The sequence below is a fragment of the Caretta caretta genome, chromosome 1 (assembly GCF_965140235.1).
Source record: "Caretta caretta isolate rCarCar2 chromosome 1, rCarCar1.hap1, whole genome shotgun sequence".
Lineage (NCBI taxonomy): Eukaryota > Metazoa > Chordata > Testudines > Cheloniidae > Caretta > Caretta caretta.
In genome coordinates, this window is record NC_134206.1 from 199,867,700 (window position 1) to 199,890,736 (window position 23,037).

At 46.4% G+C, this 23,037-nt stretch overlaps 1 protein-coding gene across 3 annotated transcripts in view; it reads right to left on the reverse strand.

Annotated features, from left to right (window-relative positions):
- The window catches only part of ST3GAL6 (ST3 beta-galactoside alpha-2,3-sialyltransferase 6), a 96,670-nt gene that overhangs the window by 18,436 nt on the left and 55,197 nt on the right, over positions 1-23,037 (reverse strand). For all 3 annotated transcript variants that reach the window (XR_012664657.1, XM_048817141.2, XM_048817150.2), the window contains exons 5-7: positions 17,269-17,372; positions 14,407-14,470; positions 242-337 (exon numbers count right to left, since the gene is read on the reverse strand). Coding sequence is in view for 2 of the 3 variants with exons in the window: in XM_048817141.2 (XP_048673098.2) it covers positions 242-337; positions 14,407-14,470; positions 17,269-17,372 (264 nt within the window). In the remaining variant the exon portion in view is untranslated. The remainder of the gene's footprint in view (positions 1-241; positions 338-14,406; positions 14,471-17,268; positions 17,373-23,037) is intronic.

A 23,037-nucleotide genomic window follows, 5' to 3' on the forward strand; every position in this document is an offset into this window, starting at 1 on the left:
CCTGTTTTCAAAGGTATGGGTGAGTGAGATGGGTCTTGGTGCAACCTTAACCATCACTCAGTGTTATCTGTTAATTATATAGAATATAGTATCACACAATTTATTGTTTTACAAATTGCTTGAAGTAGTCAGGCATATCCAGGATAGAATGGAATTTTATTGTTAAACAGGTTAACCTATAACAGCTGAACTCCAAAGCAGCTCATGAAAACTTTGTTCTATAAGAAGAGATACAACTTACCTTATTACCACATCGTAGGAGTCAATTTTCTCCCCTAGTGTCTTATTTCGAAGTACTCCTCCATTACCAACAACAACACACCTTCTACAGAAAACGCTGTTGAACAAACAGAGCTTTAATATGCATGCTCATCAAACATATCGAATTTATTATGTTTTCCTTTAAATTGTACCTGTCTTATGAACATTTGGTTTCAGGGATAGCACAGAAACCAAGAACATAATATGGCTTAGGATGGGATTTTTAGTTTAGTTACCATTGTCTGGATTTGATTTGATTTGCGTGTGGTAAAGTGGGTACCCATCAGCACGCAAGCAACATCTGAAGTCAAACACTGGCATTATAACATTCCCAACACAGACTGAGTTATTTCGGAAACTGTCATAGCCATGAAACAAGGTCTTATTTACCTAACACCGAGCATTTATAGATCATATTTAATCAATAAATAGCACAGCACTCTACAAAGGGCACTTCTTGGAGGCGGTTTTATAGGACTATTTGACAAGTTAAGGTACTACTCAATATGACTAAGGTTCTGTAATTTAGCCTACTGAGCAGTACTTCAATATACAAAGCAGGGCCATTTCTTTCAATGGGACTATTGATTTAACAAAGTATTACTTGACATGAGCAAGGGTGGTGGAATCAGACCAAAGACAATTATGACAAATAAAGCTTACAGAAACAGTGGTGGATTAGCAATGGGGCCTGTGTCCAGGGGCCCCAGAAAAAATCCACGGCTGGGCAGCGGAAGCCCAGAGCCCCGGCTGCCGGGGCAGGGAAAGTCCCCATGCCCTGACCCTGCTCTGCAGCAGCAGCCACAGGATGGGGGAAGGCCGCCCCCTTCCCCACAAGTACCCACCATACCCACTCTGCAGCAGAAGCCACAGGGCAGCAGGGAAAGCCCAAGGGCCTGACCCTGCTCCCCACAGAAAAGCAGGTGGTGGTGGGGGGGAAACCCCAGCACCCAGACCCCGGCTGCGGCCCTGGGACTGGAGGAGCTCTCACGCCCTGCTGTGGCCCCAGGCCATGGCACGGGGACAGAGCTTCTCTGATCCTAGGGCTGGAGTGGAGGGGGGGGCAGAAAGGAGCAAAAGGGGTTGTGGGGCTGCGGTGGGGGGGGCAGAATGGGGAGGACCCTCCAGGGGCACCCCAGGGAAGGATCAGAAAGGGGTGGGGCTATGGGAAGAGCCGCAGACGGAAGAGGCAAAATGGTGGTGGGGCCTCAGGCAGAAGGGGTGGGGAAGGACCCCCCAAAACCTTAATCGACTGCTGTACAGAAGAGGTGAGACAAGAGCCAATGCTATGTCCCTCAGGCCTTGTCAAAAAGTGTTATAATTAAGGCTAAGATTTAGTCATGGGTATTTGTAGTAGAAGTCATGGAAAAGTCATGGGCAGTGAATAAAAATTCATGGCCCCTGGCCTGTCCATGACTTTTACTACAAATACCCCTGACTAAATCTTAGCTTCTCCTGGGGCGTTGATGTTCGGGGCCGGGGGGGTCCAGGGGCTGACAGCTGGGCCCTGCTCCAGCAGCAGGGGCTGACTGCCTCTGGCTGCCCGCTGCTCCGAGGCCCCTGACACCTCTGCTGCTCTGGCAGTGGCCAGTGCAGCTGGCCCTGGGGCTGCCGCAGCAGCTGGTCCCGGGGCCAGCTGCTTGGGTGACCCTGGGATCAACCACACCAGCTGCTGCAGCTGCATAAAAGTCAAAGTCATGGAATCCGTGACTTCTGTGACTGCCGTGACTGACTTACAGCCTTAGTTATAATGATCTCACTTGTACAGTAGCTTTTCAACAGCTGTTCTGTAGCCATGTCTGCACTGGGAAATGCCTTTCCTTTACCAGGGGATTCTTGCTCAGCCGGTAACACATCTCAAAGGTAAATGGGTAGGTGTCTATGAAAATTGAATTTTGCAAAAAGCAGCCACAAGTCTTGAAATGAGGTGCAAAGGGCTGGCACACCATCCCAACACTTCTTTGGTGGCTCCAGCAGTTTCCACAGACTCTAAACTTTCATTAAAAGGAAAGAATTCTTCTAGCTTTCACAGTTGTGAAGAAAAGTTTCCAAATGCGAACAAATTCATGGTCACTTTCACCATTCTGCAAACAGATAATCAATAGATCTAAGAAAGGTGTGACCTGCCTCACGTATTGCAATGGGTATTAGCTCAGAAGCCTAATGATAACTAAGACACTACCAAATTCACGGCCATTAAAAATGCATCACGGACCATGAAATCTGGTCTCCCCCTGTGAAAGCTGGTCTTTTGTGTGCTCTTACCCCAGGGTGGGCAAACTTTTTAGCACGAGGGCCACATCTGGGTATGGAAATTGTATGGCGGGCCATGAATGCTCATGAAATTGGGGGATTGGGCTGCAGGAGGGGGTGAGGGCTCTCTGGTGGGGCCAGAAATGAGGAGTTCAGGGTGCCACAGGGGGCTCTGGGCTGGGGCAGGGGGTTGAGGTTTGGGGGGGAGGGATCCAGCTGGGGGTGAAGGCTCTGGGGTGGGACTGGGAATGAGGGGTTGGGGCTGTAGGAGGTTGCTCCGGGCTGGGACAGAGGAGTTCGGAGGGCGGGAGGAGGATCAGGGTTGGGGCCGGGGGTTGGGGCCCATGAGAGGGGGCAGGGATGCAGGCTCCAGGCAGCGCTTACCTCAAGCAGCTCCCAGAAGCAGCAACATGTCCCCCCTCTGGCTCCTACATGGAAGCACGGCCAGGTGGCTCTGCAAGCTGTCCTGTCCACATGCGCCACCACCGCAGCTCCTATTGGCAGCGGTTCCTGGCCAATGGAAGTTGCAGGGGCAGCAGCAGTGTGTAAAGCCTCCTGGCTGCCCCTTCATATAGAAGCCAGAGTGGGGACATGCTACTGCTTCGGGGAGCCATGCAGTGCAGGGCAAGCCCCCAATCCCACTCACCGGCTGGAGCACCGGAGCGGGACAAGCCCCAGACCCTGCTCCCCGACGGGAGCTCGAGGGCCAGATTAAAAAGTCTGGAGGGCCAGATGCGGCCCCCGGGCCATAGTTTGCCCACCCATCTTACCCTATGCTATTCAGATTTCATGGGAAAGACCAGCTTTTGTCAAACAGGGGGTCCTGACCCAAAAGGGGCTGTGTGGAGGGAGTGGAGGGGGTCACAGTATTGCCACCCTTACTTCTGCACTGCCTTTGCAGCTGGGTGGCCAGTGAGTGGCAGCTGTGGGCCAGGTCCCCAGCTCTGAAGGCAGCACCCTGCCAGCAGCAGCGCAAAGGTAAGGGTGGCAATACCATACCGTGCCTTCCTTATTTCTGCGCTGTTGCCTTCAGAGCTAGGCGGCCAGAGAGTGATGGCTGCTGACTGAGGGCCCAGCTCTGCAGGAAGCAGTGCAGAAGTAAGGGTGGCGACACCATGCCGTGCCATCCCTACTTCTGCGCTGCTGCTGGCGGCGGCTCTGCCTTCAGCGCTGGGCTCCCGGCCAGCAGCCGCCGCTCTCCAGCTGCCCAGCTCCGAAGGCAGTGAGCTGCTGCTGGCGGTGGCAGAAGTAAGGGTAGCAGTACCGCAACACCTCCCCACACACAACTCCTTTTTGGGTCAGGACCCCTACAATTACAACACTGTGAGATTTCAGATTTAAATAGCTGAAATCACGAAATTTACGATTTTTAAAAACCTACGACCGTGAAATTGACCAAAATGGACCATGAATTTGGTAGGGCCCCAATGATGACCATCTGAATGTTAATATAATTAACTGATTCCTTGATGAATATTTTAGCTGAAACATCCAGCCAATGGCTTAATTCAGTGTGGTTTGGTATCACAGAAGTTAGAGATGGAGAAAGCCTGTTTAGTCATTTTTATCCATCTTTTCAGGCTGTAACAGAAAGAAAGAGTCTGAGACATGAGGCCTGGTATAAGGCCGAAGGCCTGAACTGAAGTAGTCAGGCCCTGCTGATATAAAGCAAAGTCAGGCTGTGAGCAGAAGTCAGGCCCTGTTACAAAAAAAGCCTATGTGCAAGTTCACAGAACCTGGCAAGAACAAGGCTGGTATTGCAAAAACGCAAACAGCCCTAAGAAGTGCTAGGCACAGGACACTCATGTAAACACGTTCCAGAAGATTAGTATCAGAACACCCCAATACCAAGTATGGTATAAGCACACTCCCCAAAGATAACATAGGACACACTGACCCCTCCTAAAGGTAAGGTCAGGGTGACAGATAGAGATGTTCTGATCAAACCAACATGTACAAGATAAAGGATGGTAACTAACCACATCAGAAGGGCAATATATATAACTTGTTTGTATCAGCGTATAAAAGAGGGGTCACAGGGGATGTGTCTTTGTCCACCCAAGTGGGGAACAGAAAGTCCCGCCATTCACTGAGCTGCTCCATTGTAACGGGCATACATGTCTTAGTATCCCTTTCGAGTCTACAGGGTGCTAAAACTGTGCTTTGTCAACAATAAACCAGGTGGAGCACACACACAGCCAACTCGCCCTGATTGGTCAAATCTCCTCTTGGGGGTGGTCCCCAGCAGCTGAAACCCCTCCTGATTGGTACAGGGCAGTGGGAGGCGGCCACATGACCGGATGCGAGGTGTGTCATGTGATCCCTCTAACAACTCCTCCCACTGCCCTCTACCAATCAGGATGGGTTTCGTCCTGAGAGGAGATTTGACCAATCAGGGCGAGTTCCGGGGTGGGGTGACCTGTCCGGAAGTGGGTCGTGTGACCCCTTCACTACTGTGGTCTTCTTAGACAGTTCAATCAGACTCTGCTGCAGCACACAGTGAACACACGAAGAGACAACTCCCTACAGTAGATTTTCCAGCTGTTTGTCCAATCTAGTTTTAAGATATCCTGAGCAATGAAGCAAACAAATGTATCCCAGAGTTTGATGCACCCCCTTCATTGCTGGAGAAATTGGGATGGAAAAATATCCTCTCTCTTAATTCTGCTCCATTGTTCCTAGTTATATCAGAGGGTTTAAAGTGAACCAGCTGGGTTGTAGGAGAGTAGCAGCATGGGAAAGGGAAGTGAAGGGAAGCAGAAAGGCAGCCTCTAAGGGATGGAAAGAAAAGAAAGAGAGATAGAAGGCTAGTGGGGGAAGGAGGAAGGTGAAAGGGGAGAAACCAAGAAGGAAGGGGCACAGCAAGGGAGAGAGATGTGTACATTTCCACCAATTGTTTTTCCACTTTGAACTCTGAGAAGCACTAACAATGCGAATCGGTTACCTCATAATAATCTGCCCTTTTTCAACTGCCAACAGCAGCCACATGCCTCTTTAAGTGATCAATATAGATCACACCACCCTGATATCCCAGGCAATATAAATAGTAGTTAATGTCTGTTATTTGCATGATTAGCGCTACCTGTCCTATTGTTCTTCTTGGCTTTTCAGATTCCAAAAAGTCAGCACAGCTGAGAATCTGGCCCTAAAGATTTTTGCCAGTGTGATGGACTAGTCACCACTTATGAACAGATCTTTAGCTGACAGGTGTGGATTTCTCCACTGTTTCTCTCCCCCACTCCCTTCACCCCATTTTTTTTTTTTTATTATTCTCTCTGGTTGTTTGGTGTGAAGGTATAAAAATTACAGACATCACTCTCTCATCCATTAAGGCTGCTTTGTGCTGCTCTGATGATACAAATTGTCCTTAAAGTTTGGTTAACCAGCCAATAAATGACACATCCTCTATAGCAGAATCCCCAAGTGGTATAGAGCTACCATAGTAATTTTCATGCCATCCCTTTCCCAATCTTTGGTTTAGGGGCCATGATCAGGGCATTTCTTCACCTCAGCAATGCCTGGCTGCTGAAATGGCCCCTCAGGCCAGAAGTAGTAGTTCTTTGCACTGCGGAACCGGTTGATAGCTGGACAGCCCCAGCGTTGTGGGAAGGAATAGTTGGCTTTGCACCTTGTCTTCCAAGCTGCACTGAGCACAGGTTGGGCCCAGTTCAGGATCAGAGCCTGTGTTCTGGCAGAGTTAGAGTACGTGTTGTTAGCTTGTTAATTCTATTTTTTTCTCATGGTGCAGTTAAGATCTTAATCTGGAGTTCTAGTACAACTGCTTAAACAGTATTCCATTAATTGAAAATTCAGTGAGATTTATAGCTTGGTAAAACACACACATTCCAGCCCCATTCGTGATAAATTAGAGAGAATTGGAAAATACTGCTGAATATCATAAAAAAGTGGCAGCCTCTGAATTACTGGTAAAGCATCTGATGTTGGTAGCTGAACTTTGAAGTTGGTTATCTAAGCCCTGGTCTACACTACGAGTTTAGGTCAAATTTAGCAGCATTAAAATCGATGTAAACCTGCACCTGTCCACACGATGAAGCCCTTTTTTTCGACTTAAAGGGCTCTTAAAATCAATTTCCTTAATCCACCTCTGACAAGTGGATTAGTGCTTAAATTGGCCTTGCCGGATCGAATTTGGGGTACTGTGGATGCAATTAGACGGTATTGGCCTCCGGGAGCTATCCCAGAGTGCTCTATTGTGACCGCTCTGGACAGCACTCTCAACTCAGATGCACTGGCCAGGTAGACAGGAAAAGGCCCACAAACTTTTGAATTTAAATTTCCTGTTTGCATGGTCACCTGCAGCTTGCCACGCTGGCCAGAGCTCATCAGCAGAGGTGACCATGATGGAGTCCCAGAATGGCAAAAGAGCTCCAGCATGGACCAAACGGGAGGTACGGGATCTGATCTCTGTATGGGGAGAGGAATCCGTTCTATCAGAACTCCGTTCCAGTTATCGAAATGCCAAAACATTTGTCAATATCTCCCAAGGCATAAAGGACAGAGGCCATAACAGGGACCCGAAGCAACGCTGCGCGAAACTGAAGGAGCTGAGGCAAGCCTACCAGAAAGCCAGAGAGGCAAACGGCCACTCCGGGTCAGAGCCCCAAACATGCCGCTTCTATGATGAGCTGCATGCCATTTTAGGGGGTTCAGCCACCACTACCCCAGCCATGTTGTTTGACTCCTTCAATGGAGATGGAGGCAATACGGAAGCAGGTTCTGGGGACGAGGAAGATGATGATGATGAAGTTGTAGATAGCTCACAGCAAGCAAGTGGAGAAACCGGTTTTCACCGACAGCCAGGAACTGTTTCTCACCCTGGACCTGGAGCAGTCCCCCCCGAACCCACCCAAGGCTGCCTCCCGGACCCACCAGGTGGAGAAGGGACCTCTGGTGAGTGTACCTTTTAAAATACTATACATGGTTTAAAAGCAAGCATGTGAAAGGATTAATTTGCCCTGGCATTTGTGGCTCTCCTGGATGTACTCCCAAAGCCTTTGCAAAAGGTTTCTGGGGAGGGCAGCCTTATTTCACCCACCATGGTAGGGCACTTTACCACACCAGGCCAGTAGCACGTACTCAGGAATCATTGTACAACAAAGCATTGCAGTGTATGTTTGCTGGCGTTCAAACAACATCCGTTCTTTATCTCTCTGTGTTATCCTCAGGAGAGTGAGATCATTCATGGTCACCTGGTTGAAATAGGTGCTTTTCTTAAGGGGACATTCAGAGGTGCCCGTTCCTGCTGGGCTGTTTGCCTGTGGCTGAACAGAAATGTTCCCCGCTGTTAGCTGGAGGGGCGGGGTGGGGGCTAGCCACGTGGTGGGGGGAGGCGAAATGCGACCTTGGAACGAAAGCACATGTGCTATGTATGTAATGTTAACAGGAAGCTTTACCGTGAAAGAGTGTACCCATTGTTCTATAAAATGTGTCTTTTTAAAAACCACTGCCTCTTTTTTTTTTCTCCACCAGCTGCATGTGTTTCAATGATCACAGGATCTTCTCCTTCCAGGGGCTAGTGAAGATTAGAAGGCAAAAAAAACACACTTGTGATGAAATGTTCTCTGAGCTCATGCTGTCCTCCCACACTGACATAGCACAGACAAATGCATGGAGGCAGACAATGTCAGAGTGCAGGAAAGCACAATACGACTGGGAAGAGAGGTGGCGGGCTGAAGAGAGGGCTGAAGCTGAAAGGTGGCGGCAGCGTGATGATAGGAGGCAGGATTCAATGCTGAGGCTGCTGGAGGATCAAACCAATATGCTTGGTTGAGCTGCAGGAAAGGCAGCAGGAGCACAGACTGCCACTACAGCCCCTGTGTAACCAACCGCCCTCCTCCCCAAGTTCCATAGCCTCCTCACCCAGACGCCCAAGAACTTGGTGGGGGGGCCTCTGGCCACCTGGCCCCTCCACCCCAGAGGATTGCCCAAGCAACAGAAGGCTGGCATTCAATAAGTTTTAAAGTTTTAAAGTGCTGTGTGGCCTTGTCCTTCCCTCCTCTACCACCCCTCCTGGTGCTTCTCTCCTCCACCACCCCTCCTGGGCTACCTTGGTAGTTATCCCCCTATTTGTGTGATGAATGAATAAAGAATGCATGAATGTGAAGCAACAATGACTTTATTGCCTCTGCAAGCGGTGATCAAAGGGAGGAGGGGAGGGTGGTTAGCTTACAGGGAAGTAGAGTGAACCAAGGGGCAGGGGGTTTCAGCATGGAGAAACAAACAGAACTTTCACACCGTAGCCTGGCCAGTCATGAAACTGGTTTTCAAAGCTTCTCTCATGCGCACCACGCCCTCCTGTGCTCTTCTAACCGCCCTGGTGTCTGGCTGTGCGAAACTAGCAGCCAGGAGATTTGCCTCAACCTCCCACCCCGCCGTAAACGTCTCCCCCTTACTCTCACAGATATTGTGGAGCACACAGCAAGCAGTAATAACAGTGGGAATATTGGTTTCGCTGAGGTCTAAGCGAGTCAGTAAACTGCGCCAGCACGCTTTTAAATGTCCAAATGCACATTCTACCACCATTCTGCACTTGCTCAGCCTGTAGTTGAACAGCTCCTGACTACTGTCCAGGCTGCCTGTGTACGGCTTCATGAGCCATGGCATTAACGGGTAGGCTGGGTCCCCAAGGATAACTATAGGCATTTCAACATCCCCAACAGTTATTTTCTGGTCTGGGAATAAAGTCCCTTCCTGCAGCTTTTGAAACAGACCAGAGTTCCTGAAGATGCGAGCGTCATGTACCTTTCCCAGCCATCCCACGTTGATGTTGGTGAAACGTCCCTTGTGATCCACCAGTGCTTGCAGCACTATTGAAAAGTGCCCCTTGCAGTTTATGTACTTGCCGGCTTGGTGCTCTGGTGCCAAGATAGGGATATGGGTTCCGTCTATGGCCCCATCACAGTTAGGGAATCCCATTTCAGCAAAGCCATCCACTATGACCTGCACATTTCCCAGGGTCACTACCCTTGATATCAGCAGATCTTTGATTGCATTGGCTACTTGCATCACAGCAGCCCCCACAGTAGATCTGCCCACTCCAAATTGATTCCCGACTGACCGGTATCTGTCTGGCGTTGCAAGCTTCCACAGGGCTATCGCCACTCGCTTCTCAACTGCGAGGGCTGCTCTCATCTTGGTATTCTTGCACCTCAGGGCAGGGGAAAGCAAGTCACAAAGTTCCGTGAAAGTGCCCTTACGCATGCAAAAGTTTCGCAGCCACTGGGAATCGTCCCAGACCTGCAACACTATGCAGTCCCACCAGTCTGTGCTTGTTTCCCAAGCCCAGAATCGGCGTTCCACCGCATGAACCTGCCCCATTAGCACCATGATGCCCACATTGCCAGGGCCCCTGCTTTGAGAGAAGTCTGTGTCCATGTCCTCATCACTCACGTCACCGCGCTGACGTCGCCTCCTCGCCCGGTATCGCTTTGCCAGGTTCTGGTGCTGCATATACTGCTGGATAACGCTCTGGAAGTCGACGGTTGCCTCGGTACTGTGGACACACTCTGCCGACTACATGCACTTAGAGCACTTGTGTGGGGACACACACAATCAACTGTATAAAACCACTTTCTACAAAACCAACTTCTATAAATTCAACCTAATTTCTCAGTGTAGACATACCCTAAGTCACTTGTGGATTGATTATACTTTGATGTTCTATACACAAGCTCAGAGTCCAACAACTATCACCGCCCAAATCATGAAGACCAGTTTTTCAGCTCTGCCTATACTAAGGGGCTTGAATAGGTTAAATCCAACTGGAGGTCTAGCATATGCAAATTGTTTCTACATTATTTTTATCCTCCTTATCTAGTGTGTGCAGTAGTATCTGATCACTGTCTACTTTTGAGAGATGATGGAAATGGTTTAAGCGAATGGATTAAAATTATACAGTATAGTTGTTGCTTTATCGTAGATATGTTCTGCTCTTGGCCTGATTCTGTTTCATAGGAGCCTTGGGTATGTAGCAGAGACTACTGGAGACATCTGTAACAGGACTAGACTTTGATCAGAGACACTCTGATTAAAGGACAACTTCTTCCAGTGCAGACATGGAAACAGATGGGCTGCTAAGACCACGCTCCAGGTATCAAACATGCCATTTTTAAGCTAGTTATTCCTAGGACATTTTAGCAAGTACTCTTAATAGTTAATTGGCAGTAAGTGTGCTCTGAGTTAACCATAACTACTGTAAATTGAACCTCAAGTACTGTCTGTCTACTAATATCACATTTAAAAAGGGGGTAGTGGGAGAAGGGGATAAATAATTGTGTCTAACACATTGGGAGATCAGAAATCTAAAGGACCACTGCTCTGTTATATTAATATCTGGGTTACTCATGTGTCCAGCAATGTCTCCTTTCTCCAAACACACACACACACACACAAAATCTTGGATTTATCATGCTGGGGAGCCTCTTAATTTGAAGTTATAAAAACTTAATTTTAATTTAAATATTTAATTTATTGTAAAGTGCCTCTTCTTGCATTTTCCAATGTTAAAAGACTAATTATAAAATGAAAGCAAGGCCTTTAAAGTTTAAAGTACTATGGGAGAGCTCCTTCCTAAGCATGGCATTCCAAATAGATAGAAGACTCATTCCACTATTTCACTGCATCATCTCAGCCTCCCTAAACAGGAGGCTGTGAAGAAGTTTATATGATTTTCTTTGAGGCTATTTGGCAAGGGATGGGTGGAAAAGAAATGTTTACTATTGCATAATGCATTTATAGTAGCTACTTTTATTGCTAATGGAAGCCAGGATTTGAATAAGAGTTCTGATGAGAGAACAAGTAAGTATCATGAATATAAGTATCCCATATAAGGAACTGGCATGCTTGAAAGTACATGCAATGCAGCATTTCAAAGCTATGGCTCAACTCTGCAAACCTTTACTCAAGTCAGTAATTCCACTGATTTCAGTAGGACTACTAATTTGAGGCAGGGTTTGCAAAATAGGCTTTTGCAAAATATGCATTTCAGTTAAGACTGGATTTCAAAACTTCATCACTATAAAAAAACAACACCATTTCCCTCCCTTTTCACTCTGGACAGTTTTACCAGTATCCCATATAATTCGCTTATTTTTATACAGATTTGAGGTACATGTCTTCATGGCCATGGTCCACTTTATACAAACAAAGTCTGAACCAGAATGAGAAAGATTACTGGACAAATCACTGTATATTTTGAGTAAACAAGGCTAAATTGCAGTAATACTAAATTGTTTAATTACTTAATTGCTGTTCTACATAGGGCTTTTGAGGATTCTTTCCAATGATTAATGTTGTATACTACAGTATCTTATATACATGTACACATATACCCAGAACTCTTAGTTCAGGGGTGGGCAAATCTTTTGGCCCAAGGGCCACATCTGGATATGGAAATTGTTTGGCGGGCTATGAATGCTCATGAAATTGGGGGTTGGGGTGCGGGAGGGGGTGAGGGCCCCGGCTGGGGGTGCGGGCTCTGGGGTGGGGCCAGAAATGAGGAGTTCAGGGTGTGGGGGGGGATCCGGGCTAGGGCATGAGGCTGGAAGTGAGGGCTCCGGAGAGGGCCTGGGGTGTAGGAGGGGGCTCCAGGCTAGAACCAAGGGGTTCAGAAGACAGGATGGGGATCAGAGCTGGGGCAGGGGGCTGGGGCATGGGAGGCAGTCATGGGTGCAGGCTCCAGGCAGCGCTTACCTCAAGCAGCTCCCGGAAGCTGCGGCATGTTCCCACTCTGGCTCCTATGCAGAGGCATGGCCAGGCGGCTCTTCGTGCTGTGGTTCCCAGCCAATGGGAACTGCAAGGGTGGCACTTGGGGCGGGGGCAGCATGCGGAGCCCCCTGGCTGATCCTACGCATAGGAGCCGGAGCGGGGATATGCCGCTGCTTCCAGGAACCGCATGGAGCAGCCTCTGACCCTGCTCCCTGGGTGGAGCACGGGAGCGGGCCAAGCCCCAAACCCCGCTCCCCAGAGGGAACTTGAGGCCGGATTAAAACGGCTGGTGGGCCATATGCAGCTTGTGGGCTGTAGTTTGCCCACCCCTGTCTTAGATACTATAGTGATTCATGCTCTGTACATACCGCACAAATTAGATTAATTAAAATAGAATACATAGCACCTAGTCATCACATTTAGGCTTATTTAAACTACTGTCTGTTAAGTAACCACACTACTGATTAGTAGTACAAACACAATCTATAATACTGCAACAAAAATGAAAAAAAACCTCTAAACATTACACACACACACACACACACACACCCACACACCAAATTTTGAGTGGAGAACAACATTAAATGGATAAACAACCATTGTATTACTTTTGATCTATAGTGAGAATTGCTAAATTTAATTTTGCTACCTGGTTTTGCTCTGCTATCAAAATGACTAAAAGACTCTTGACATAGTCACCATAGACACTACTGAATATAATGATCTTCTGAACCAACATCTGTGGGTTTGCTTCCTTCAAGATGCCACTGAGCAGCAGCATGTTCTTTCAATGTGCAAAGTCTTCTGCCATTAAGTAGCTGCCACTCCTCTACTCTATGAGCAGCTTCTGCACTGGTCTCTAGGGGCCAGGTTTTTTTAAAGTACATCGGCATCTAAAGATGCAGATAGGAAGCTAGTGGGAACAGGCAGCCTTAGGTGCCTAAATAGTTTACAAATCTGGCCCTTGATCCTCACGTCCCTGACTGAGACTGCCTGATGTCAGACCACCTGTAAGTGAGAATAGGAAGGCTTTTTTTTAAATTGAGAGCTCCCTGGGGGAAAAAAATTGGTCCAATGTTAAAAATGACCATTTTCCTGTGTTTAAAACAGGGGCCTAAAATAAGCTAAAGCTTGGGCTTAGCCCCCAGTTTCTTAAGTTACAATATGCAGAGTCCAAGCAGTATGTTTAAAATATGCCCTTGGCATTCTGATGCAGAACAATAATTTATAGCTTAATTTCTCTGAGGACAAAGAGACATAAACAAAATAATAAAGTACAATAAGCATTGATATTCTTTGTATCAAAACTTATGTAGTACTTTCCACCTTAACCAGAAATATGGTAACTGCACCTTGTTTGGTGTGTGGGGTACAATGACGTGTATGTTGCTTGGTGATTGAGTGTGGTTAGCTAGTTTGAAAATATGCGACCCTACTAAGAAATCAAAGTCCAGAAAAAGTGGTGTCCACCTAGAAGACCTCAAAGGCTAAAACCTAATACATGGTAGTCAATGAGCAATCCACAGAGTGTGTTCCATTCCATCCCCATTCCCTATCAATCACTAGATTGCCAGAGACAGTCTTTCGGGGCTCAACATAGGGGAAGAGACTAGGCACATAATAATGAAGTTGAATCTGTATTAGAACTACTAGATTTTTTTAATTTTTTTTTCTTTTTTTGGTAAATTTCCCCATTATAGACATGGCCACTGTTGGTGACCTGTTGAAAACCCACCTCAACCTTGCCTTCTGAACTGGCACTAAAATCTTCTTAGGCTGGCCTACACTCAGACTTTTCAATAGGAAAGTCATAATATGGGCTTCAGGGGTAACTGCAATTCCCTAAGGTCAATAAGACTTTAAGGGTAAAGGGCCCATATTCAGTTAGCAACCCCCTAAAGCACTGAACCCTCTTCAGAACAAAATCAAGATTCTAAGTTCGCCCACAAGAAGATAATTATTGAATGTTGACCCTACCTGAATTTAAAACTGGGCTTAATTATACAGTGGGACCATTCATATATACTATATATAAAATACAGTGGATCGGATTCTGATCTCAGTCACACTACTGTATATCCAGAATAACTCCACTGATCTCACTTTCTGACTGACAGTTACACTGTAAAACACAAGAACAGTAACAAAAACAAAAAACAACCTCACCCATCATCTTCACTGAATAGTCCGCAGTTATTCACTCTTGAAAGGGCTAGGTGAAAATAACTCTCTAGAAAGCAGAAAGTGAAAAAAGGGTTTCAAATGAAAGTGGTCAGTGCTTCACAGTGCAGAAATAAACATACCTGATACAGACTAACACGGCTACCACTCTGAAACCTGTCACCTTGACCACAGCATTTTTAGCTAGAAAAGCTTTTGTCCATTCATTGTCTGCCCAGAAAATAGAATCAGAACGTTGCCATAATTTAAGACTGTATGTTTGTTCACAATACAGTTTTATTACAGCTCCTCCAGGATAAACAGCTGCCTTACCTCCCTCATGCATGCCTGGGTCTAAGAACAGAATGGGATTCATGTTCAGACACTACAGATCTGAGACTATTAGACACAGATGAATACAGTAAATATGGTGGACTAGAATCCTGGACCAGAATCGCAAATGGCATCTTAAAAGGTCCACTGTTAGCCATTTTATCTATCTAAGGTAACTGAATGGCTTTTGATCATCATTAGCATTTGAATGCCTCAACGTCTTTAATGAATCCATCCTCCCAACATGACTATGAAGTAGAGAAAGGATATTACCCTTATTCTACAGATGGGGAACTGAGGCGCAAAGAGATTAAGGCCCAGAATTTTAAAGGTATGTAGGGATTGCTCCAGTCAGCATTGCAAGGCACTTATGACCCATTTCCAAGTGATTTTGGCACCTAAGAGCCTAAATCCCATTGTCTTCCTTCCAGATTTTTAAACAGTGTTTAGGTGCCTATCTTTTGATGCCTAAACACTTTTAAAAATCGGGCTACAAATGCCTAAATCATGTTTGAAAATGGGACTTAGCTGTCTAAGTCACTTGGCCTTGTCATGCTGCACATGCAATGCCTAAATCCCTTTAAACGTCTGGACTTAAGCAACTCGCCCAAGGTCACACAGTGAGTGAGTGGCAAAGCTGGGATGAGAATTTAGTAGTGCTTGACTCTTGTCTCGCTACATCATAAGAATTCAAGAACATAAGAACAGCCATACTGGGTCAGCCCAAAGGTCCATCCAGCCCAGTATCCTGTCTTCTGACAGTGGCCAATGCCAGGTGTTTCAGAGGGAATGAGCAGAACAGGGCAGTCATCAAGTGATCCATCCCCTGTTGTCCAGTCCCAGCATCTGGCAGACAGAGGCTTAGGGACACCCAGAGCATGGGGTTACATCCCTGAGCATCTTGGCAAATGGCCACTGATGGACCTACCTACCATGAACATATCTAATTCTTTTTTGAATCCAGTTTTAATTTTTGCCTTCATAACATGCCCTGGCAATAATTTCCACTCGTTGACCGTGTGTTGTGTGAAGAAATGCTTCCTTTTGTTTTAAACCTGCAGCCTATTAATTTTATTTAGTGATTCTTAGTCATTGTGTTATGAGTAAATAACACTTCCTTATTTACTTTCTCTACACCAGTCATGATTTTATAGACCTCTATCATATCCCACCTCAGTCAACTCTTTTCTAAGCTGAAAAGTCCCAATCTGTTTAATCTCCCCTCATATGCAAGTTGTTCCACACCCTTGATCATTTTTGTTGCTCTTCTCTGTACCTTTTCTATTCCTAATATATCTCTTTTGAAATGGGGTGACCAAAACTGCATGCTGTATTCAAGGTGTGGGTATGCAATGGATTTACATAGTGGCATTATGATAGTTACTGTCTTATTATCTAACCCTTTCCTAATGGTTCCTGACATTCTGTTAGCTTTTTTGACTGCCGCTGCACATTGCATGGATGTTTTCAGAGAACTGTCCACAATGACTCCAAAAGATCTCTTTCTTGAGTGGTAACAGCTAATTTAGACCCCATCATTTTGTATGTACAGTTGGGATTATGTTTTCCAATGTGCATTACTTTGTATTTATCAAAATTGAATTTTATATGTCATCTTGTTTCCCAGTCACCCAGTTTTGTGAGATCCCTTTGTAATTCTTCACAGTCTGCCTGTAACTTAACTATCGTGAGTAATTCTGTATCATCTGCAAACTTTGCCACCTCACTGTTTATCCCTTTTCCCAGGTCACTTACAACTATGTTGAACAGCAGTGGTCTCAGTACATACCCCTGGGGAACACAGCTAGTTACCTCTCTCCATTCTGAAAACTAACCTTTTATTTATCCCTTTGTTTCCCATCTTTTAACCCATTACTGATCCATGAGAGGACCTTTCCTATTATCCCGTGACTACTTAGTTTGCTTAAGAGCCTTTGGTGTGGGATCTTGTCAAAACCTTTCCGAAAGTCCAACTACACTATATCCACTGGATCACCCTTGTCCACATACTGCTTCTCTAACAATAGTAGTGTGTATATATATTATATAGAACTGTACCTGAATAAAAAAAAGTAAAGATCCATTTAATAATTGATGTTAAGGATGTCCACACTGCACACTAAGCCTGGACTCTGACTCAGGTTTGAGTCCAAGCCCCACTTCCCTCCACACACAAATCAGTCTGATTCAGGTCAGCAAGCACTCAGGACCCAGGTCCTAAGATCCTACTAGGGGGTATGTCAGAGCCAGACTTGGGTCCAAGCCCTGTCACTTTGCGGTGTGGATATAGTCAAGCTGCAGACCCAAGTCAGAAGGTCTGCATAATGTGGTATGGACATGTTAGCACCGCTGTGAGACCCAGGTCATCAACTGTAAACCCAGGTGTACAATGCAATGTGGACACTCAAGTACAGGCCTGGAAACACTGGTGTTCACAAGCCTGGGTCCCACAGATCTAGGCTTAGTGTGCAGTGTAGATATACCCATTGATATAGCTTACATTTAATACTGTACGCATCCCTAATAAATACTTACCTGCTCTCTTTATTCCATAAGGTAACTCAATCTTATCATTTCCATTGGACAGTGCTACTTTCATGAAGTCATTAACACATAGGAATGGATATATTTGCTGACCTCTAAGAGAAGGGTGGGAGGGGAGAACAGAAAGTAATTTTAATACAACACACATGCCCATTTGAATCAACCAACAATGCCAGCAATCACTTTCAAAACCTTTTAAATCATACTTTAAATAGCATGCTATCAGTTTTTTAGAGAGACTAATAAAGGCATGGAAACAGCACAGCCCCTGGAATGGGGAAAAATGTTTTACAATGTAACAGTATCAGAAGTTCAAACAGAAAGAAAGTCAGAGGGACAGATTCTCTGCTGGTGTAAACTGACTCAGACCCATTGAAATCCATACAGCTGTGCCCCTTCACACCAGCAGATAACTAACCCCAAGTTTGAGAGAGTCTGCAATATGCTACGACAACCACAATTAACTTTGGTTTGAAAATTAAAAACTCTTATTCACACTGGAGGCAAAATAGAGGAGATCTAATGAAGGTTTTTAAAAAATTACATGAGAGGGATTTCTCAGAGGTTAACCAGATGCTCTGCTCTGAAGAGATCTCCTTGTGTTCTCTTTAATACGTTTGGAAGGTGCTCAGATTCCATGGTGAGTGGCACTGTGTCAGAACCTGAACAGAGGAGACAGGTTATCTGATCGTTCAGAGGCTCCTCAATAGCTGTTTAGCAGGATTATATCACACAAAGGAAGAAACTGTGTGGAATAAGTTGCCAAATCAAGTCAAACAAACATAGAACCGGTAAATCCAAACCTATAAAGCGCTGAATACCTTCACCTTCCACTGACTTCCATGCACAATGTCCCTTCATGTGCATGGAAGTGATTTGAGCATGCATGTGATTTGACTTCAGTAAGAATTGAGGACATGCAGCACCTCACAGAAGATACTCTGCAGCTTGCAGGATCAGGCCTTAGATGAGGAGGTTACTTACCTGTAACTGGAGGTTCTTTGAGATATGTGGTCCCTATCTGTATTCCACTGAGGGTTTACGCATGAGCACCACGTGTCCAAAGCTGGAGAATTTGAAAGTAGTAGTGTCCGTTGGTCCATGCATGTGCCATTGCTTCACCTCATAGTTTCCTTCGAGGAGATAAAGGGCTGGCTGGATCAACCATGCTCCAGTTCCTTCTCCACTGCAAATCAAACAGATCCACAGTAGAGGAGATGGAGGGTGGAACTGGAATACAGATAGAGACCACACATCTTGAAGAAAGAATGGTTACTCCTCTTCTCGTAACTGTTTTTCTTCGAGATGTGTGGCTCATATCCATTTCAATTAGGTGTGTGCACACTGCGTGCATAGTTGTCAGAAAGTTTTTCCCCTAGCAGCACCCATCGGGTCGGCTGTGGAGCCCCCTGGAGTGGCACCTCCATGGCACTCAATATATGACCCTGCTGACCTGGCGCCTCCTCAGTTACTTCTTGCCGGTTACTCCGACAGAGGGGAAGGCGGGCAGTTTTGGAATGGATATGAGCAACACATCTCGAAGAACAGTTATGAGAAGGTGAGTAACCATTTTTTCTTCGAGTGATTGCTCGTATCAATTCCAATTAGGTGACTCCCAAGCTTTAACACTGTCCTGCAACTGTAATTCATTTGTTGTCAGGAATTCATGCATGTTTGGGAAAATGTCAGTGTTGTTTTCCTTCACTCAGTGAGCCCAGAATTCCAGCTTTTTTTCCATCATCGACTTCAAATAGGTGATCCTATCAGTGATTCCATAACTCCAACCCCACAGCCTTTGAAGTCCTAGATTTAGATCATTCAGGCGAGAGTATATGACAAGTATCCCAATCGTGAAAGCCAGACTGAATCATGCAGATAGTGAGAGAGAGGGAATGAGTGGTCTGTAAAGAATACCTTGATCTCAGAGTGAAGTTCCAAGAAACTTGCCATGGCCTGACCTCATGACAGCCATCGAACCTCCATGTGGAGCGATAGATTGACATGCTCATTCCACATCTCATAACAGAGTGGAAAAGATTTAGGAATTCAAGGGATGAGCTTTTATAAAGTTTACCATCTTCACAGCATTGTCCAGAAGCCCACATCTAGCACATGGGGTCCTTATAGTCCCCTATCTTGACGCCTGGCTACTAGCAGCGTGATCAAGAGATGTGGCTCAAGCCTCGACCTCCATGTTACTCAGACTCATTTTCTCCCTGGGTGTAAGTGTAAATGTCGAAAAATCAACTTTGGTGCCCACACAGTCCCTGGATTTCATAGGGACCTTTATCAACATGGTCTCAGCATGAGCCTACCTGCCAAGGGACAGATTCCAGATCCTGCAGGAACTTGTCGCCCAATTAGTTAACAGTCCTTCTGTTCTGGTCAGGACTTGCCTATCCCTCCTTGGCCACCACCTTCACTGTCTTCAGCTGTGGCTCCAGAGAGTCTATTCACTCAAGTGACATACCATGGACTTTCTGCTGACAATCCCCCAAAGTGCTCTCTTTCCTCCAATGGTGGACAGCTCTGAGGCCAGAGGTGGGCCACTACCACAGAGAAAACTTTGGTGAAGACCCATGGAGCAACAGTAAGTCCAAATGGTAGGATCTGATAATGGAAGTGCTGAGGGCCTACCGTGATCCCAAGAACCTTCTGTGGGTTGGATGGATGTCTATGTGAAAATAGGCATCCTACATATCAAGAGCCATAAACCACATGCCTCTTTCTCTTTCTAGTGCCAGCATGATGGCTGCTAAGGTGAATATATGAAATTTGGGTTTGCAGACGAAGCAACTGAGATGGTGGAGGTCCAGGATTGGTCTCCACCCGTCCTTCTTGGGTACCAGAAATAAGTGGAATAGAACCCCACGCTCTGATAGTTCAGAGGAATGTGTTCTATCAGTCCTCTCCGCAGTCAAGAGTCTACCTCTAGAGTGAGTATGCTGTCATGGGTGTGGTCCCCGACGGGGGATTGGGGAAGGGGATGTGGATGAGGTAGCTTTGTGAACTCGATTGTATAGTCATGTCGAACATCATCCAGGACCCACACATCTGTTGTTATTGCACTCCAAGCTGGTAAAAAGAGTGCTAGACCACCCCGAAGGGGGTAGGTCAGGTGCATGGCAGGAGGCATGGTGGTTGGTGGCTCTCTAGGTGCATTCAGAAGTATCGCTTCCGAGAGAAATGAGCATGTGATGCTGACGGCTGTGAAGATGGTCCCGGAGGACGGGATCTCTGGGTCTTCTGTCACTCGCAAGGTGGTTTATAGGGTTGTTGGTGGAAAAACTGGGGAGTCCTGAACCATTGTGCAGGTGGTAGAATTTTCTTTTGGGCGCAGGGGTATAGATACCCAGAGATCGTAACATGGCTCTGGAATCCTTGAGGAAATGAAGGGAACTGTTAGAATTCTGGTTAAATAGGGGAGACTCATTAAAAAGGAGGTCCTCTATGGTATTTTGTACCTCCCTGGGGAAATCAGATGAATGCAGCCACAATTCTCTCTGCACAACCATTTCCATAGCCATTGTGCGCGAAGAGATATCCACTGCATTTACAGCAGATTGAAGCGCTGTTCTTGACGTCTGTTCAATCTGTGACAAGTTTGCCCTCATCCAGGATAGCCTGGTAATGGGCTCAATCTTTGCCAGTAAAGTTCTCCAATTTACTGAGAAAATCATATTTGGCCAATAAGACCTGGTAGTTCGAGATCCAAAATAGGAGGCTAGCCAACGAGAAAACGTTGCAACCCAAAAGGTCCAGCCATTGGCCTCCTTGTCTGCCGGAGTGGAGAGTGGGTGCTGCCACTTGGCCCATGAGGGAATTGAGTGGGAGGTGGGAGAATAAAAACCCAGACCTCTTATCTGGTACGTAATACCTTTTTTCTGCCCCCTTTGGGTTAGGTGTGTAAATGGTCAGGGTACGCCAAACAGTTCGAGCCAGCTGAAGAATGGCATCATTGATTGGTAGGTAGAGCAATTCTGTCAGTACCAAGGCATGAAGGATGTCCAGAAGCTAATGCTTCTTGTCTTGTACCTCTTCCAGTAGAATATGAAGGTCCTCAGACACCCTGTGTAGGAAATCCTGGAACTGGCAGGTGTGGGAGAAGCTGAGGTCACAGCAGCATCTGGAGAGGATGAAGGGAATCATTCCTGTTCAATACTGTCAGAACTGGCCTGAGTGGCTCATCCTCCAAAACTGTTTCCAAACACCTACTTGAGGGTGCCCCAAGCAGGGATAGGGGTGAACCCTCTCTTGCTGAATGGGAAGGCTACAAAGGAGGACATTGAGGCCAGGACCCCCAATATGGCCAACAGGATGCATCCGGCGGATGCTGCAGAGAGCCCCATGGAGTGAGATACCAATGGCTCCTCTGTTGGGGGAAAGTAGGGTACCGCCACGAAGCTGGTGGTCCCTTAGGACACTTGTATTGGTGGTAGGAGATGAGTGGCCTTTGCACTTCATCTGAATCCTCCAATGATGAAAACTCGGATCCCAGTTCCCATGTTGGTTCCATTGGAGCTGGTGGACCATATAAACTGTAGGCAAATAGGTGGAAGTGTAAGTTGACCGACGTAAGCCCTGGGTTGGAGATCGTACCTCAATAGGCACAGGCAGCAGAGTAAGGCATGGAGATCTTGGTTCCCCCAGGGCGAAGAGTTCATGTTGCTCTGGCGTCATTTCCAACCTCCCTGTAGCCAGAACCGGAGCAGAGGACTGTCTTGAAATCGACGGTTCCCTTGAGTTAAGGGGAGCCGACTTGGAAGGCATGCGTGGCTCAGTGCTTGGTACCACTGATCTGTGTGATTTCTTGTCTTGCTTGCAAGCCTTGGAACACACCATTTCTCCATGGCTGGAACTCATGTAAGGTGCATCATCCTTAGGGGCATGGAGGAAGACTTACCATGCCATGCTTATGTGCATGCTTCCTTGCCTTCTGACAAGGCCCCAGCATGGGGTCCGTAATACTGGTACCATCGAAACAAGACTCAGTCTTCATGGTCAGAGGCATGCTCCTAGGATTCTCAGGCCGATGCACGGGGGGCGTACCCCAGCCTGGATCTGACTGTAACCTCATGGCAACCTCCATGAGGTGCTTCTTGAGGCAGAGAACCAGGTATGGCTTGGGAAGGACAGGCAGATACTGCACCTTGATGAAATGTGGGCTTCTCCCAAGCAGTAAGTAGAGGCAGTATTGGTGCTTGTTGCTAACTGAGAAGAAACATGGAAAGGAGGCGCAGATCTTGAACCCAGTCATCTTCAGCATAATCCAATACCTAGGCATGGGTGTGGCGTGGGTACGGCACTGGTAAGTGGATTCCCCAAAGTCTCTTATCTCTTAGAAATGATGACTATACACTAAACTACACTAAAAACAGCAAAAACCAGAATAAAACTAACTATATGCAATTGTAAAACTCTTTGTTTATTTATTTATTTATTTATTAATTAAGTGCATCGCAGACTACAAAACACTAGCAGCTCTGACCTGGACCATACAGCAATGAGAAGAAACTGGAGGCACGGTCAGTCCACCCTGCCCTTTATCACCTTGGAGGAAACCATGAAGCGAAGCAAGGGTGAAGGAGCGGACCATTCAACCTTCAAATTCTCCGGCTCTAGGCGCATGCATAAACTCTCAGTGGAACGCAACAGGGACCATCATTCAAAGAGCAACAAATTATTAAAATGACAATGGAGAAATGATTGGTGAATACTGTCATAAGGAGGGAGCCTAGTGTAACAGCTGTAAGGACACAT